The sequence below is a fragment of the Solanum lycopersicum genome, chromosome 3, assembly GCF_036512215.1.
Source record: "Solanum lycopersicum chromosome 3, SLM_r2.1".
NCBI lineage: Eukaryota > Viridiplantae > Streptophyta > Magnoliopsida > Solanales > Solanaceae > Solanum > Solanum lycopersicum.
In genome coordinates, this window is record NC_090802.1 from 55,925,442 (window position 1) to 55,944,799 (window position 19,358).

General features: G+C 29.7%; 1 protein-coding gene across 2 annotated transcripts; it reads left to right on the forward strand.

Moving 5' to 3' along the window:
• The first annotated feature begins 1,101 nt into the window (after nt 1-1,101).
• On the forward strand, nt 1,102-7,740 carry LOC101244264 (autophagy-related protein 13). Of its 2 annotated transcripts, none has more exon segments than NM_001317396.1 (4): nt 1,102-1,221; nt 1,841-3,253; nt 3,874-4,052; nt 7,183-7,740. In NM_001317396.1, coding segments are annotated over 3 exon segments (1,815 nt in total). In that variant the 5' UTR covers nt 1,102-1,221; nt 1,841-1,924; the 3' UTR covers nt 7,490-7,740.
• The last annotated feature ends 11,618 nt before the right edge of the window (nt 7,741-19,358 follow it).

The following is a 19,358-nucleotide window of genomic DNA, read 5'->3' on the forward strand; positions in this document are numbered from 1 at the left end:
AAAGTTGAGGGGTGATTTTGATGCTTTTCCCAAAAAATAATTATTTTATCAATAAAATTATATTATTTTCCTCAAATACTCGAGGTTATGAAATATACTTTCTTAGGATAGAACTACTACTTCATCAGTATAGTGGTACCTCATATTCTGATAAACATCGAACTTACTCAATGACAATAAATCACACAAAATATTTAAAATTGCAAGAAGAAGGATAGAAGATAAGAAAAAAAGTGATTAAAAAATGAGAGAACTTTCTGTATTTATAGTCAACAAAGGACAATATGAACAACTGTTTTTCTTGTGTCTTATCTGAAAAATTATGACCTTTTCGATAAGTCGCAATACTTTAGAAAAGTCACAACTTATCGAAAAATTACAATCCTTTGAAAAAAAGTCATAAATCATCGAAATATCACAAGCTAAATTAAAGGGATATTATAATAATTTAACATTAAAATTAGAAATTCATGTTTTTAAGATAGTATGGATATAGATTTGCATTGTTACTTTTAAGATCTAGAATTAAAACACTTTTCTATTGAATATATTAATGTCCATTTCATTACGTGATGTATATATGAAAGATTAAAATGATCATTTCGATTAGAGAGAAGTCTATTATAAACATCTCTAAATTTGATGTAAATTATTAGTTTCATGTCTTAATTATTTTTTTACAGCATTAAAAAACACCTCTTGATTTGACTAACTGAACTTAAATACATTCTCAATTTTACAACATGAATGAATTACACCTCAAAATTTTTGTTAAATTTTTAGGAGTGAATTACATCTAGAAATTCCGCTAAACTTAGATACACCCCTAACTAGCCTTTTTAAAAGCCCTAATGCTCCTATAAAAGTATGAGAACACTTGCTACGTCACGTGCTAAATTATGAATATACTAATCTAGTTAGTCAAATAATTCAAAAATAAAATTAATAATTTATTCTAAATTTAAAATTATCTTTTATAATTATTTACGCCTAATTTAATGTGTTTTTAATACTTCTCTCAAATCGATTATGTAATAGTACATGGTAAGGACTAAAATAGTCAGACCACATAAGTACAAGGACCATTTTGATTATTTCTCCTTCTTCTCTCTCTAGAGCCGGCCAGTCTCGGTGTTCTACGCAATCTCTCTTCTCTTTCGCTTGCTTCAAAGTCTGAGGTTTTCTCTCTTCGTTGCTAATCCCTATATTTTCTTCTCTCAAGTAAGTTTGATCCTTCTTTTTTCTGTTTTTTTGCTTCATCAAATTTCTTCTCATTACTCAATTTCAATCCAATTTAGTTCAATCGCTTATTTATTTCCAAGTATCAGTCGTTTGAATTTGGTCCTATTTGTCAACATTATGTTACCTTTTCACTGATGTTAAGATCTGCATCTAAAAAATCGATGAAGAAAATTAGTTGATCACACTTGGTAGTTTTTTTTTTTTAATTTTTTGGGGAATTTTGAATTTTTTTCTATATGCTCCTGTATATCTTGTTGGTTATTAATGAAGCTATAGAATTTTTTTTTTATTTTTTTTAATGACGGTGGTGTCTGGGCCAGCTTTATAGCAGCTCGACTAATTCCATGGGATACCTGCCACATGCCAGGTAACTCTGTCCGCCAGCCAAGGTTAGGACAGATGGAAGAATCACTTATTGTTTTCACCGAGTTTTGAACCTGAGACCTTAGGTTTCTCACCACTTCGTTGAAGCTTTAGAATTACTTGTAATTATATCTGAGATATGGGTATTTGACTATTTGTATAAGTTGAGTTACTTTTAGATTTTAATGGGGTGTGTTGTTCTAAACATTGTTTGAAATTTGTTACATATCTGTAGCAGATCATTGCTGTTGTCATGTACGATTTAATGTGGCGCATGGTTGAGAGAATATAAGGTTGATTTTTGTTTGGGGTATATTAAATGGATTTTCAGAGTAATCCACAAGGTGAATATGGAAGGTTTGAACAGATACTTGCTCAATTTCTGCTGAAAACTTTGCATATTATTATGGACTGTAGAGTTCCTTCTATACGCCCTTGTGGACGTAGTGGGGAAGTGAAAAAGAGTGACAAGTGGTTCAATTTGGTGTTGGGAGATCGGCCTGCTGTTCTGGATAATTTGAATTTTTGGCATAGAAATTTGATGGAACCAATGATAATAGACATTATAATTGTTCAAGAGAAACATAGTTCGTTGTCGGAGCATAGTTCAGGTATTGCAGGGGCATATACCGAAACCATTATAGAGAGGTGGGTTGTACAATATGAGTATATGAGGACAATGGTTCCTCAAATTGGTGATTCGTCTTATAAGAAAACATACAAGAAATCAATTATATTGCTCCGCGCCCTTTATTCAATGATGAGACTCCTTCCTGCATTCAAGGCCTTCAGGAAACTTTCATCAAGTCAGAGTTGCGACTTTGATATCATTTACAAAGTCTCTTCATTTAGTGCTCCATTCTCCAGGGTAGAGGAGGAGTTGATGAAGCACTATACTTTTACTCCAGTTGATGCCCAGCAGGGCCGTCTTTGTATATCTGTGACATATCGTGAAGATCTGTCGAACTTTAATCTGGAGACTGCTGCATCCTTTCCACCTGAGATCATTACAGATTATGTAGGCAGTCCACTTGCTGACCCGATGAGGTCATTTCCATCCTCCTCGTCTAATAAGGGTGGACACCCTACATCATTTCCGTCGAGAGGGACACATTCATCTTCTTCATCACCTTTCCAGCGTCCACACAGCTGGACAAGTGGTTTCCTCACGTCACCTTCTTTACCTCGGACACAGCCATATGTAGGATCTCCACCTCTGTACCGGCCACCGCATGAGCTTTCATCTTCACCCAGTGATGTACATGGACACAGGGTTTCACCTAACAATAGACTGCCCATTCACCACAAAGCAACGAGCTTTGATGAATACCAGCTTTCACCTCCATTTTCACCATCTCCATCTCCATCGCCACCAACATATCTTTCAGGTGCGAATCCTGGGCAGACTCGTTTGCGTTCTGGATCTGGCCCCGTCAGTATCCCTCATCCAATGATGGGTACAAGTTCCAGATACCTATCTCCTAATTTGTCTGATCCGAACAGGCATTCTCTTCCTCCAATGTCTCCCAGAAGTATAAAGCATGATTCATCATCCCAAGAATCCCCTTCAGGTATCAGGTCATTCAGGAAAATGGATCCACTGAGGACTCTTGAATCGAATATCGGCACTACCAGTCCTGGACAAAAGGTGAGCAATTTTTAGTCAGAAAAATGTGCTGTTATTCCATACTTTAGGCATGCTTGTGTACTTCCATGTTCATACTTTTATTACAAATGTTGTACTTAGTTGATCCATTTTTTAACCTTCCCAACTTTTGTTTTAATTCTTCCTTCCCTTTCCTTTTTTTTTTTTTTTGAGAAGATAACATATTTGGGTGTTGATATATTGACTAGCCAAATCTATGTAGTCATCCATTATAACAGAGAAGATTGTCAAAACAACAACTCCTATGTATTCTCAGAAGGAATCTAAAACATCAAAAAATTGTTTCATGATCTTCTAAACATTCTCCTTTACACCAAAATAAAAAAGGACGAAAGACTTCATTTTATCTTCTGACCTACTTTCCAAATTGTCCACCATATGCAAGCCGGGACAACCCTCCATACCTTTTCTGTTCCCCCATTCTAGAACATCAACTATGTTCCTTGGTATACTCCACATTATACCCCTTAGGTTGATGAATATTCTCTATAGTTGAACAGTCAGTTTACAGTGCAAAAGAGATGATTGATTGTCTCTGCATCCTCCCCACATTGGTAGCATCTAGAGCATAACTGATAATCTCTCTTATTCTTCCTTTCCAGATTTCCAGAGATGCTAGAGATGATTCAGGACGGTTCTCTGGTTTGCTATCTTCAAGTGGTTCGCCACGTTTATTTTCTAGAAGTTCTAGCAGACTATCTTTTCAAGATGACTTGGATGTCTGTGATTTTTCCTGTCCTTTTATTGTTGATGATGTCGACACTTCCGATTCTCAAGCCAGGTAACTTTGCTACTCTTCTGTATTTTTGGAGAATTCTTCTTGGAAACTGAAACTCTTTGCATTAGTGTTGCATGAAGTTCCTCTTGCAGTCTTGTGTCCGTCTTTTAGTAAATTGGCTCTCCTGGGCCAGTGTGTTGGCTTTGTAGCTGTTGTTTAACATGTTAGACATTGTTTAGAAATTGGCTGCTGGTGGCACATAAAGTTGAGCATTTGATTTACCTTTAAGTGGGATTTTTTTTACATATTGGAGGGTTCACCTAGCTGTTTTATCTTATCTCAAGGGAGACATGTCAGTTGCAAAGTATCTTGAAGTTACTTTTTGCCTTCAATAGTTGATATGCAAAAAGATCTTTTAGGGAGAATTCAAGCAGTCTTTTCCACTTTACTGTATGAAATGATTGATGAATAAGTTGCTAGAAAATCCAAGGTTAAGCTCTTCATTTGTGATTTAAATTAAGTAGATTCAAGTCCATCAAATTTTATCCTCCAAACCGTTGTAAGATGTACGGTTTAATGAGGCTACTATGAAATATTTACTCATGGGTGGGGCAGAGTTGTCCTCCCAAATATGTCCAACTAATAAAGGTACCAGCAGAACACCTACACAAAAAAGTAATAAATTAAGAGACCAAACCAACTGATGCAATTTTAGCAGCCGGAGAGGAAATTTCATCACAATGAAGATCCAATGTTTGGTGTGTTCTTTGGCAACAGGTCGAGCTTTAGGTAACCAACTTTCTATCTTGTCTCACATTTTTTATTCAGTGTTTTCACTAGTCACCACCAACATCCAATTATAGTTTTACCCTGAGATAAAGGAGTTATCTCGTAGATTTTATTTAAAAGAGTTATTTCACGGTACCATTATCATGTAAAACAATCAGTTTCCTCAATCATAGCCTGACACCAACGAGGATGAGCCATTGCTTCTGCCATAAACTTAGGCAGTGGACAATGGATATATTTGTAGCACAATATAGTATGGATACCCTTCGGGGTGGCCCAGTGGTTTGAGCTTGGGACTTCCATGATGGATGTCTGAAGTTCGAAACCCCTTGTCAGCGAAAGCAAGGGGTTTGCCTTCTGGGTTGAGCTCGTCGCACCGAGCTTGCCTAGTGCGGGTTACCTCTCCTGTGTGGTTTGCGAGCTATTGCATAGGAGCGGGGTTTTTTACCTTGTGCACACCCAAAAGGTAGCGGCTGCGGGTTTTCCTTGTCATAAAAGTAAAATAAAAATATGTAGTATGGATGTGACAGTTGGTGATAACTCCAAAAATTATACATAGGATGAGAGCTGTGAGTAGATTGAGTACTTCACTAGGAACAGGTGGAAAGATTTGCCTTGGCTCAATAGCAAGATATGATGTTGAAACAGGCAATGAGTCACTGGAAGCAGTCCTTTGACCTGTACTATTAGAAAAACAGCAACTAGGTTAGCAGATGAAGGATAGGAATTGGTGGAACTCCCAATCTTCTTAAGCATGCCTTTTTTTTCCTGATTAGTGGCTTTTACAACATGTGATACTTTGATATGCATGATATTGAGATTCTCGAGTCTTTCCGGTCGGCTTAACAGACTTTATCTCGAGTTCTTAATTCTTCTTTACTCTACTAGGTTCTTCATCCTCCTTCGAATTGTTCACTATTTTCTATTTCTTTTTCTTGTTCATATGTTCTTGTTACAAATGCCATGAGTGTCGGATTTGAGAGTGGGTTCTCAGCCAGGAAACTAAGAGCCTTCAAAACTCGTAGGATTTAAGAGTGTGAAAGGCCAATTATGAAAACTAGCTTCATGTTGGTGTTTGGGTTGCTTTCATTGGTTTGAAGCTTCTAGTACTCTGTTTACACTAGATTACTTGAGATGGTGATTTGGGACAGAATCATATAAGATCATTCAGAAATGGGAGATCACCCAAAAATAATTACTTGTATGCCCCATTGACCTTCTGTACACAAACAAACATAAGCCATAATACTCGCCATTTATAAGAACTTAGTCTTCATATCCATTGCGATACCACACTATTGAAGGCCACATATGAATCACATTTGTCATGATCACTTTGAGATGCCCCTTTATGCTTTAAAGTTAGTGCACAGTCTGGCCCCTTCATTTCCAATGGAGCAAAGGGAAAACTTGATATTTTTCCTTTAGAAGGTCACTTATTCGCTATCATAGATTCTATCTGGATCTTCGAGATCTCATGGATCCCAGGTTTGTGGGAATTGCTGCCTCTATGTCCACTAGAACAATTGGTCTCTATAGTGTTTTTGTTAGTCGTTTTGGAGGATTATGGGGGATCATGAGAGTACTTTTTGGAGTTGAATTTGCAGAAACAGGAGGCAATTGAAGTTGAAATGAGTACACAGAGAAAATTTTCTGCATTAGAGTTGGTGAGTGAGTGGAGCGAAGGAGGGAGGGAAAAAATGGATCTTTTAGTAATTGCCGAAGACATCAGGCACAGAATTTGTCATAGTTTCTGTTTTTCTTCATTTGAGGAAGAAAGGGAGCACTGGATGGAGGAAATGAAAGTTCACTGAATTGGCAGGACTTGAGATCCATTTTGAATGAGATTGGCTTTTAAATAGATGTCATCTGTTTTACTATGTTACTCAGATCCTTCAAAATCCTTGTTGCACTCATGTTGATCCGACACTATTTGGGTGTGAGTGCTATTTGATTTCATCAACCTAAATTGGGTGCTTTGATATCTATGACCAAAAACTGGAGGTTGATTGGGCATCTAGTTTAATTTTGGGCTTAGTACACACACATATATATGTAACAGCTTGCTACTATACGGGATAACTAATGAACAAAAATTTTGAAGTGAATACATAAATCAATCAACTAGCTTTAATTTATAACATCAATAATTGTTGAAAAATGTGCATATATATGTCATAATATACTGTTATTTGTTGCATCCTAACATCTGTACATCCTTTTCGGTACCCACACCTGTATCCGAGCAACATAGATGTTTTATATCCCTTGGGTTCTGATGTTGAATTAAAATGAAACCTCTCAGAAACTGCCAAACAAACAGCAGGCACTGAGTTTAGCTTGTGTCTTAATTTCTTACGCGCCATTGGATTTTCGACTCAACTTTTATGTCATTGTTATGCAGTGAGATCCTTGATGGGAGAAAGGGTTCAGAAATCTCTTCTCAGGGATCTGCAACAGCCAGAAAATCCCAAGATGCAGCTGTAGGTGCCCTTGTTCACATGCTGAGAACTGCTCCTCCTTTGCGCCAAGATTCTAGCTGTTATACCTCGAATAGCATAAAGACTGAACTGGATGGAGAACTTAGCACTGCATCTGGATTTTTCATTAGTAGAAAGGCATCCGATGCGTTGGAGGAGCTCAAAACTTATAAAGATTTGAAAGATCTACTGTTGTCCAAGAGCGCAACCCGTTCAGTCAGTGAGGGTTGAATTTAAACCTGATGTATCCCACTTACAAAAGTTAGCTCAAAATGGATGATGGTAGTTGATAATTCTCCCTAATGTTAATGAACAGACTTTTCTATGGAGAATTGCACTGTTCCTGTAGTTGGAGGGCTAACAAATTCTGTACATAAGGTGATTTGAAAAATCACAAACATAGTTGAAACAGTTGCCTGAATGACACATTTATTTTATGAATATTGATGGTTGTGACTTGTGAACGAAAAAAGAAAAAAAAAACATAACTTTGGGTGTTACTCTATTTGTTTGTTAATCATAAATCCACGTGAATAAAAACTGTGAGTTTAAAGACAATTGTTTATTTTCTGGATTTTATAATTTATATTTGTACTAGTAAATTTATTTAGATAAATTAGTTAACAAATTATTTAAAGAGAATTATTCCTTGCTAAATAAATTCAATATTTGCAATATGAGTTGTTTAACATTTATTAATTAAAAATATATCATCACATGACATTTGTGATTTTAATTGAATATATTGTTTATCATTTGTCTTGTTATATGAGAATGCTAATAAAAAGCACTTATGGTTTATAAAAATATGCTCCATGTCTTTAAACAACATATACCAAATTGGTTTTGTCGTGGTGAATTGTATATGTCTTGTCTGTGAATATACTCTCAAAAAAATACAAAAAATTATATGTTGAATGGGTTGACGTATCACCCAAATTAAGGAAATAACAAAAAAAATGATATATATTTTAAATGGAATGTCATTAATGTATTCTTTTAATAGAATTCTCTATTCCATGGACAATGAAGTGGACAATAGAAGTTCCAGATGACTGAAGAAGGATTCTCTTGCTTAAGGAGAAAATTTCATACAAAATGTTGGAGTAAATTACTTTCGAGAGATGTTGAAGGAAGGTCTATGGACAGGAGATTTTAGATTCCACTGAGAGTAACTTACAATTTTTATGTGTAAATATTGTTTTCTGCAATTTCACAGTTTATCGTCTTTTTGGTTTTAAAAGTAGCTGATTTAAATTGAAAATTGGCATTTTGTGAGTATCAATTATCAAGATGATAATTATTTATCTTCAAATAATTCAAGTGAAAAAATAGCAAATTAAACATGGACAACAAAATTGTTCCTACCTAGTTAGAAAGCCATAAAAACATTTATTATCCGATAATAACTGAAGAGTATAACTGGACAGAAGCTTTTTATAGAAATTTAATCCAAATACAAAATAATAAGATGAGAAACAATGAACAAATACTTGATTAAAATAAACTTTGCATTACTAATCTCTATACTTTAATCCCTACATTGTTAATTTATACGTTATTAATCTCCGAACTATTAATCTTTATATTTGTATTGCTTTTTTAATCCCACTCAGCCATAAAGTGTCATGTCCAAACACATGAAGAAAACATTTTGCATGTACAAACTAGTATTCCTCCATATTCTATAGGATCTTGTATTGATATATTCGTTCTTTTGTCCTTTTGTGCTCTTGTTATATCGATCGTAGACTACTAATTTCCGCATTTTATTCAATAATGAAACATAAAGTACTATGTTCAATAAAATGTTCCAAGGAAAGCCATTATATGTACCAACTAGTATTCCTCTACATATGACGTATCTATCCTTTTATCCTCTTGTTATATCTTCACAACACGAATACTTTACTGATTTCGGGTCACGAGTTTCTGTTTTTTCTCTAATAACGATCATCCAGTGTTATAAATCACTTTTATCCCAAATACAAAATCATGGACTATTTCTGAAAAATCCTCAAAGTTCTTTTTTTTTTTGAAAAAAAAATTCAATTTTTTGCCAGAAATTGTCCATTTTCTGCTGGTATTAACACAACTTGAGGAATTCATCAATAATATGATATAATATATTGAAGACTATTAGTATTAGTTTATTCACATACAATGCTAACTAATGTTATGCGGAATTTGATATAATATGAGAAAATATAAATGCGAAAAACAAGACAACAGATTTACGTGGTTCACCAATAAACTGGTTACGTCCACGGGAAGAAGGGGGAGAGTTTTATTATGGAGAGGCAAGAACAGAATTACAGAATAGGGTTTGCCATAGCGTCTATATATAGTACTAAGCTACGCCCTAACAGGCTTGGGCCCAAAATACAGAATTGACAGATAATTAAGGGCCAATACAACAACATTGTATACCGTCGGGCCGGGGGCGACTCCGCCCCCCCAGACCCCAGGCCAGGGGGCGCGTCGCCCCCTGGACCCCCAACTCGCTGACCGGGCAGCGAGACCCCGTCCTTTCTGTTGTAACGGGTCCGATTCAAGGCTTTCAACAGCTAAATTATTATTTTTTTCATGAACTAAAAATAGAGAAAGTTTAGTACATGTCACTTTTTGTAACATGAAACTTCATTCTCAATTATATATATACACATTATTTAAATCATTTTCTTAAGTGCAAATACCAAGCTTATGAATTTTATACATATATAAGACATTATATTAATTAAAGTATTTATTTAAGTTGATAAACTAAATAAAAATTACTATGCATGTATTAATTAACTGTAGAACTCATGTCATATATTCATAGAATTGGTATAATTACTGAATAATGTTTTTATTAGACCCCAGATAAAAGTTTATCTTTTGAAGCTTTTGCACAGATTGCCCTCCTATTTTGGGGTGGTTTTAACTTTTAACCTTTAAGTATTAAATTTTGCTCGTTTGACTCATCTAATGAAAAATTGTGGATCAAAACATCTTATCTATGGCCTAATTTCATTAGGCATAAATTCAGAGAACTTTTGCCTTACACAACATAACTTCTATAAAAATTTAAGTCATAATACAACTTAAGTTGTATAGTATTTATATAACTTAATGTCGTTAGTAATAAGTTTGGAGAACTTTACTTAAAAGGGATTTTGAGAATACGCCTTAACGATCAATAGTTAGTGATGGCTCCGATGGATGGCTTTTGCTAGAATAGGAAATAAACAATAGTAAATGATTCGGAGAAAGGTAGTGACATTAATCCACAAGAAGCTAAACACTGTGCGCGTAAGTTTTATAGGAATTAAGTTATGACATAAACTCATAAGTTTTGAAACCGAAGTTTTGCCTCAATTGACATAAGAAATACGTTATGTCTTTTACGCTTAACTTGTAAGTTCTGAATTGAACTTTATAAATTTTCTAGGAATTAAGCGACATTACTCGTAATTATGCCTTTTAAGACATAACTTTTGTTATGTCCAGATATGAAAACATAAACTGAAAATTCTATAAATGAAGACATTTTGTGTAACTTGGAGGAAAAAAAAATAAAGATGAGGATAATCTATTTTCTTTGTTTTATTTTAATTTTCCTTCTAATTTTTGGAGTAGGTTAGATCTTAAATGCCAATGAAATAAAAAAAAAAAACTTGAAAATAAGGTATTTGCAATTTTTAAATTGCAACTTTAATTTTCACGCAGGTACAAATAATTAATTCTAACAACAATAAAATTAAAACAAGTAGCAACCTATAGTATTCCTATGGGGCCATGCATGTTTAATATGGATAGACAAAGTCTTCTCTAATAAAATAAAAAATAATCATATATCGTGGACTTTTAAATTTTAAAATATTGTCAATAATATTTTAGTTGTACATCTAAAACTCTACCATAATAATTAAATAATAACTATTATTATTATTTAATTACAAGAACTGAAAATATCTATTTATGCATTTATAGCAATGCGCAGCTGGCATGGGATAATGTTCACTAAAAACGGTTTGGAATATGTGGTATTATTTGCAACTTGCAACAATCTAATTTATTGTTGTTTCAACATCGAATAATTTCGATTACTTGTTTGAAAATATTTTTAAAATTGTGATTCCAATTGGATAGTTATATTTTTTTCCTTTATATATATCGATTGATTTAGAAATATAACGTTTATCAAAATCAGATGTTCCTTTGTGAAAAATAAAAAGACGTAACATAATTTCCAGGCTGGATGAGGAATGAGACTGTTATAAGATGAGACAAGAAAGAGAAACATTTTCACATAGCAATATTGCCAATGAGATTAAAGAAATTAAAACAATATGTCCATGTGAAGATGACCTTCATTCCCAAAATATATTCTTCATGTCCCACTTTTAAAGATATAAAGATGTAACTTTGAAGGACCACTCACAACAAATATATATATATATATATATATATATATATATATATATATATATATATATATATAGAGAGGATAATACCCAAGTACCCCCTCAATCTATGCCCTAAATCTCAGAGATACAATTATACTATACTAAGGTCTTATTACCCCTGAACTTGTTTTATTAATAATTTTTTACCCTTTTTTAGCTTATGTGACACTATCTTGTGGGCCCAATGATGGTTGACTTTTTTTTTCGAACTAGTGTCACATAGGCTTAAAAAAGGGTAGAAAATTACATATAAAATAAGTTCAGGGGGTAATAGGACCTTAGTATAGTATAAGTGTGTCTCAGGAATTTCAGGCATAATTTGAGAGGCTACTTGGATATTTTCCCTATATATATATATAGATGACATTGTAATTACATCTAGGATTACTATTAAAAAACATGGAATCAGCTATGAAATATGTCGATAATCTCCAATTATTTTTATAGCTAAGTAAATTTTCTTAATACTTCATTGCTAATTTACAGTTAAATAAGATTAATATGAGATTTTTGTTATTTATTTATAAAATTTTATTCATTGTTAATTTTTTTATTTTCGGATTGTGAAATTTTATTTTACCCAAACTCGATACACATATATAATAATAACTAAAACTGACTTATAAAAGCTGATTTGGGAGAAGGATAAGTATTAAGTAATATTATGTACCTGACAGATATAGACATAATATTTTAGCTATTATTATTATTATTATTATTATTATTATTATTATTATTATTATTATTATGTGATTTTGTTTAATTAGTTGTACCAAAAAAGACGTACCTGATAAGTTTAATTGTTGATCAACATTTAGGACGATGTTGTCAACTGGCCTAACAAAAGGGACAATATGTACGCCAGTGGTATTAAACTTGATAACGAAATATGGTGGGGTGGTTTAAAATCGAATTAAATTAATAATTCTGATAAAAAAAGTTATTGGTTCATCAGTAATTTAAATAGTTTAGCGGTTTTGATTTTTTTTCTGTTATTGGATTATTGTTTTTTAATAATTTAAAGTTTTCTTTAACGGATAAATTGATAACTCGATAGAAAATTAAATATTATATTTATATCATTTTGTATAAAATCTTTGACTTATAATTTGATTTCTTATTTTTATTTGTGGTTGACTTAAACTCTTGCTCAAAAGTGTTTGCTTTTGAACAATACGTAACTTGTATACTCATCTGCATGATTCATTTGGTATGTCACCGTGTTTTTCTAAGTGATTTTCAATGTTTTTTGTCAAATCTTACCGATAATGATCAATAACTGATTAATCATTATCTCAAAGGTTCTATAACAATTTAGCATCTTCACAAATCGACAACCAATAAGTTAAATCGATAAAATCCAAAATTGAACCGAACGGATCGATACGCAACCCTAAATGTGGATGGTGCGAATTTATAACGTATTTGATCAAACTTTATAAATTCATTTATTTTTTTAAATGTTATAAATTAAATTATCATTTATTATTTATCAATTTTATGAATAATTTGAATAAATACACATATAAATTACTCATTCCGTCATCCCTAATGACAGTTAATATTGATAACAGTGTATAACTTAAGGTAGAATTGCAATATTATTATATAGATGTGCAACTTTAATTTAATGTAGGTACAATTAATTCAACTATCAATATAATTAAAACAAGTAGCAACCTATAGCACCATGATTAATATAGATACACGAAGTTCATCACTTTTTGGTATCTAAAATTATTAAATAATTAGTACTACTTCCACCGTTCATAATTATTTATCATGTAAAGGTTATATATATCCCTTGAGAAAAACTTAATACAATGTGTAATCTGATTAATATAATCCTATCAATAATATCAAAAGTCTGCCTAACTTTCCAATTGAACTAATGGTAAATTTAGAAAAAAATTACTAATTATTTCTTGATTATTTAAATTAATAATTAATCTTGAACATCTATTTTTAATATACACGTCAAACAATTATGGACGGAGAAAGTACTGTTTATTTAAAATTTCAAGTGTTTCTTTACCCATGTATAGTCTTGACCTTTTTTCGAAATTTCATTACTAATAATTATCATGAGTTTGAAAACTCCAAATAATTATTTTTGCAATTTTTACTCTAAATCATTTGCAAAATTTAAAAATAATTTCAATTTCTAAATATCATTTTCAACTTGGAAATAAATATTTTTTTTTTAGAAAACTAAAACATCCATTAAAACGCTATGATAAGGATCATTTTTTCAATGACTATGGATTGAAAAATGATTTTTTTTCTCTCTCCACTTTTATGTTATGTGTCGGGTTTTAAAAATTAATTTAATTAATTATAGTATAAGAAAAGCAAAAAAAATTAAAATTTTTACGAAATATACGTATAATTTTTTTACATATTAATATAATTGAAAAAAAATATATATTAAAATATTAATCAAATTTTTTATTTTTTAACTCTAAAATTAAAACTTCTAACAATTGAACAAGCACCAAATTTTATGAATTTTCTTCAAGAAGTCTCCGTGCAGCTGGATAATCTAATGTGCATTAAAAGCATAGGTTTGGCAGATGGGTATTTGTGACGTGCAACAATATAATTTATTGTTATTTCAATATCCAACTAATTAATACTACTACTATTAATTTTGAACATAGTCTAAACCAAATTATTTTACTTCCTCTGGGACAGTGGTGGATTCAGGATTTTTTTAGTTACGAATACTTAATTATTTATAATTTGAAATTAATATCAAAATGGGTGTTCAATTTATATATTTGTATAAAGTATATTAGTGTTGTCTCCAAATATAATGAGTGCTCAAGCACCCATGCACTTAAATGTGAATCCGCCACTGCTCTAGGGTCCATTCAATATTACTTATTCAACATATTTATTAATAAAAATAGATGTTCAATGTTGTTTATTCAGTTTAAAAAATAACAACTTAATTTCTAATTTATTTTTATTTAATAATAATAATTTTTTAAAATATTAAATTTATTATATTCAAAAATTGATAGTAAAAATATCATTCTATGTATTGTTCTTTAAGAAATATGTTAAATTAAAATTAAACAAGTACTACCTATGCCTCACATCATAAGTCACATCTTTCTAAAAATAGCTGGATCATAATATATGTAATTTTATAAATTTATGTGTAAAAAATATATCATAATATCCTTATGGATTAATTAATTAATCTTGAAATATATTTATTTTGATTAACCTTGAAAATCTACAACTAATTAAATAAGGGCACAGGGATAGAATTATTTTTTTAATGTAAGTGCAAATAAAAAATGTAACGTATAATACGAACGGAAGGAGTAAAAGTAAACATTTTATTTTACTTAACCTCAACGACCCAAATATATTTTTCGTTTTTACTTCTTCATTTATAAAATCAAGAACGTTCTCCCCGAGTAATAAAGAATTATATATATATATATAGTAAATTCAAACATCTTAATAAGATTAATCTTATATCTATTATATTTATTTTATTTGTTATGTTGTGTTTTTCAAAAGTTAATTTAATTAATTTTTAAAATTAAATTAAATTACATTAATTTAATATTTTAAACAAAAACTTAGATATTCAAAAATATACGAAAAGTATTATAAATAACAATTTTTATATGTTAGTATGATAAAAAAATATCGTAAATTATTAATCAATTTTTTATAGTTTGAGTTTTAAAAGGAAAATTCTAGAAAATAAAAATAAACCAAAAAAATAAAATATATTTTAATTAATTAATTCTTAAAAATAAATATAATATATTAAATGAATATAGATCAAATAATATAAAACGAATTACCGTATAAGTTCACAATTCCCATGAACTTAAAGGATGAGACAAGAGGAGAGCACTTTCACACAGAGCAACAAATAGGCCAATAAAATGGAATAAATTAAAACAATACTTTCATGTGAAATTGACATTTTCATTTCCAAAATATTATATTATTACTAATGTCCCACTTTTTTGTTCTATTATAAAGATGGTTAATAACTTTATGAAGGACCACTCCAGAAAATCCACATATATGATTATATTGTACTTTATGAGTTATGTCCTAGGGGTTTTCAATGTTTATTATTTTATGATTTAAAACTCTATAGATTAATTAAATTAAGATATATCACCCATAGCTAAATTCAACCATCACTAATGATTAATGATGGCTAATCTGACCCAAAAAGAGTAAGAATAGTGTACCTAATAAAGAGATAAATATTTAACTATTACTCAGTTTATTTAATTTGATATATTTCTTAAAAAATAATATATAATCGAAATAATATTATTATATTATTTTTTGATGTTATTAAATTTAATACTTTAAAAAATATATTAAATTATAAGTAATATTTAATAAAAGAATGAAATAAGCATAAAAAATAAACTATTTGTAAATATTAGATAACTATTAGTAAACGAAGTGAGTATGTGAATTTTTTTTAATGAGTTTTACCAGATAAAGATGTTTCTGGTGACTTAAATTGGTTGGTAATTAGTTGATCAAACATTAATTAATAGAGAAATTTTGGAAATGGTCATTTGTCAACTAGCCTAGCAAAACTTACTTTTGATTTCTCAATTTATTTTTATCCCTTCAATATTAATTTGACATGTCTTAGCTAGGAATGTATATAAGTTGGTTCGATTTGTTTTTTTATTAAAAAAATATTAAATTATATCGATTTATTAAATTAAAAAATCAAATTAAATCATATAAAGTTGGTTTTTTCGATTTTGACTTTCATCGGTTCTTTCGATTTTTTTTCAATTTCTTATAACTATATGGTATCTGGGAAAGCGAACAAATAATTGTTCACTTACCTATGTGATAAGCTAAACGTAAAAAAAATGTTAAGTGAATAGAAATTTTTGAAAAAAATTGTAAATTTCACATGGGTACAAAATATATTTTTTTTGAAATATCAACGTTCATTATGTTAAATTAATAAGATTAAAAACTATAAACTAACTAAAAATATATTAACAAAGTAGATTATAAATAATATATATATATATAAAAAAAAATTTACAAGTCCAAATTTGAAATAAAATATGTAAAATTGAAAACTATAAATTAACTAAAAGTATATCAACAAAGTAGATTATACGTAAATAATACTTTTTATCTATAATATATATATATATATATATATACACACATATATATACATATATATATGTCGGTTTGGTTTGGGTTCGAATATTTTTCTTCTAATATCAAACCAAATTAAGAGTGATCGATTTTTTTTCAAGCACCAAACCAACCAAATCAAATCACAAGTCGATTCTTTTACGATTTAATTTGATTCATCAATTTAATTTGACTTTGCGATTTAGCTTGTGCACCCCTAATCTTAGCTTCTAAAAACCAATAAATAAAATGATAATTTTACTATATTAGCTTTTAATAAATATAAATATTTAGTTTTATTATAAGAAATCAATAGATTAATACGCACGCCAGTAGTATTAGCATTGATTAGGAAATGTGAGTGGATTTGATAATGAAACTTTGGTGTTCACATTTTCATCTTATCATCGATACTTCCCCCTCTCGTATTAGGCAATCAATCTTATTAAAATAATTATCACATATTAATCGTTTATCTTATTATAAATCATAAAAACATTAATCAAATTTTTTCGCATTATTTTATAATTATTTTTTAAAAAAATATTCATATTTATTCATAAATTTCCAAAAAGATTTTTGAAAGTTAAATTAATTTCTTATTTATTATTTCTTAAATATGACATAAAATAAAAAAGATCAATTAATATAAAACTAAAAAAATTATATATTAAGAGCTAAAGTAGATATGGACCCATGTCTATAAAAATGTCACAACATTAATCTTATAGAGATTCACTCTACTCAATCTCTTCTGAGATATTGCACGAATTAATGCTCCAACGATTTTTATTTATTTGTCTATTTTTAATTTGATATATCAATTAAGAAATAAATAATTGATACCATAAATTTATCATTTTACTTCTAATAAGGGATAAAATTACAAAATCAATTTACAAATTAAAGAGGTTTTATATTTTTAAAAAATATGAATTCTCTAAACAAATTGAAGCTATAATAGATAAAAAAAAATATTTTTTTCTTTTGAATTTATCAAACAGATTAAAAAGTTAAAATTAGTCTTGTTGAGTCATATAAAAAAATAACAGATCAAAATTTAGTCTTTTTAAAGTAAATTGTTAATTATATATATATATTTTTTTTGAGAAATTGAGTTTATGAATTATTTGTTTGAATCATATTAAGAATCCAAAATGAAAACATTATCATATTTAGTAAAACAAGAGCTTCGAAATTATGAAAAAATATATGAAGGTTGAAACAAATAAGAAATTCAAATCTAAATATGATTAAATTTTTCAACCAAGTTTCGATAGATTTCAGAGCAAGAAGATAAAAGAGAAATTTGATCATCGCTATTTTTATGTAAATTATCCATTGATGCTATTGAATTTTACTATTCATAGATATTAAAAATTGTAACCTACTTATTTAACTTTGTTAGAAAATTTTGTAATAAATATTTATAATTTTCAGTTGTTTTAAAGCTTTTTAAATAAGAAAAAATACAATTAGAATTGTAATATTAAAATTGCTCGAATCTAATAAAATTTAAATTTGATCACGATCTTTACTCCAATTTACTAGAACCCAATTTTTCAACACCCTTCGTGAGGTGAGGTGATAAAAATAAATCTTGAAATGTTAATATTTTATTAACAAACTAGTACTTATATTAACTTCTTTTTTTTTAATAATAAAGTCACTCTGCAAATTTTATTTATATTAAAAGAAAAGAGAAAATATCCAAGTACCCCTCAACCTATGTCTGAAATCCCAGAGACACACTTATACTATACTAAGGTTCTATTACCCTGAACTTATTTTATATGTAATTTTTTATCCCTTTTTACCTTACGTGGCACTAGTTCGAAAAAAAAATCAATCATCATTGGACCCACAAGATAGTGCCACGTAAGCTAAAAAGGGGTAAAAAATTATTAATAAAATAAGTTCAGGAGGTAATAGGACCTTGATATAGTATAAGTGTGTCTTGAGATTTTGGGCATAGATTGAAGAGGTACTTGGGCATTATCGTAAAAGAAAATAAAAACTTTTAAAATAATGTTAATATCTTCCACTCAACAAGTAAAAGTTCCTTTTTCCCCTCTGTCCTTTTTATCTGTAAAAAGAAAAAACGACAAATTAAATTTGTGGTTCAGTATTTCTCACTTTTCTGCATTATTATTTGAGAAGATAAATAAGATGCCAGAAATATTTACATATTCTCAATGTTAATCTATTTGATCTAATTTTTTTCCTATTTAATGTACATATATATGCAATTTTAATTTTTATATTATATATTTAAGATTAGGGATAATGCCCAAGTATCCCCTCAACCTATGCCCGAAATCTCAGAGACACACTTATACTATACTAAGTCCTATTACCCTCCTGAACTTATTTTATTAATAATTTTTTACCCCTTTTTAGCTTACGTGGCACTATCTTGTAGGCCCAATGATGGTTGACTTTTTTTTTCGAACTAGTGCCACGTAGGCTAAAAAGGGGTAAAA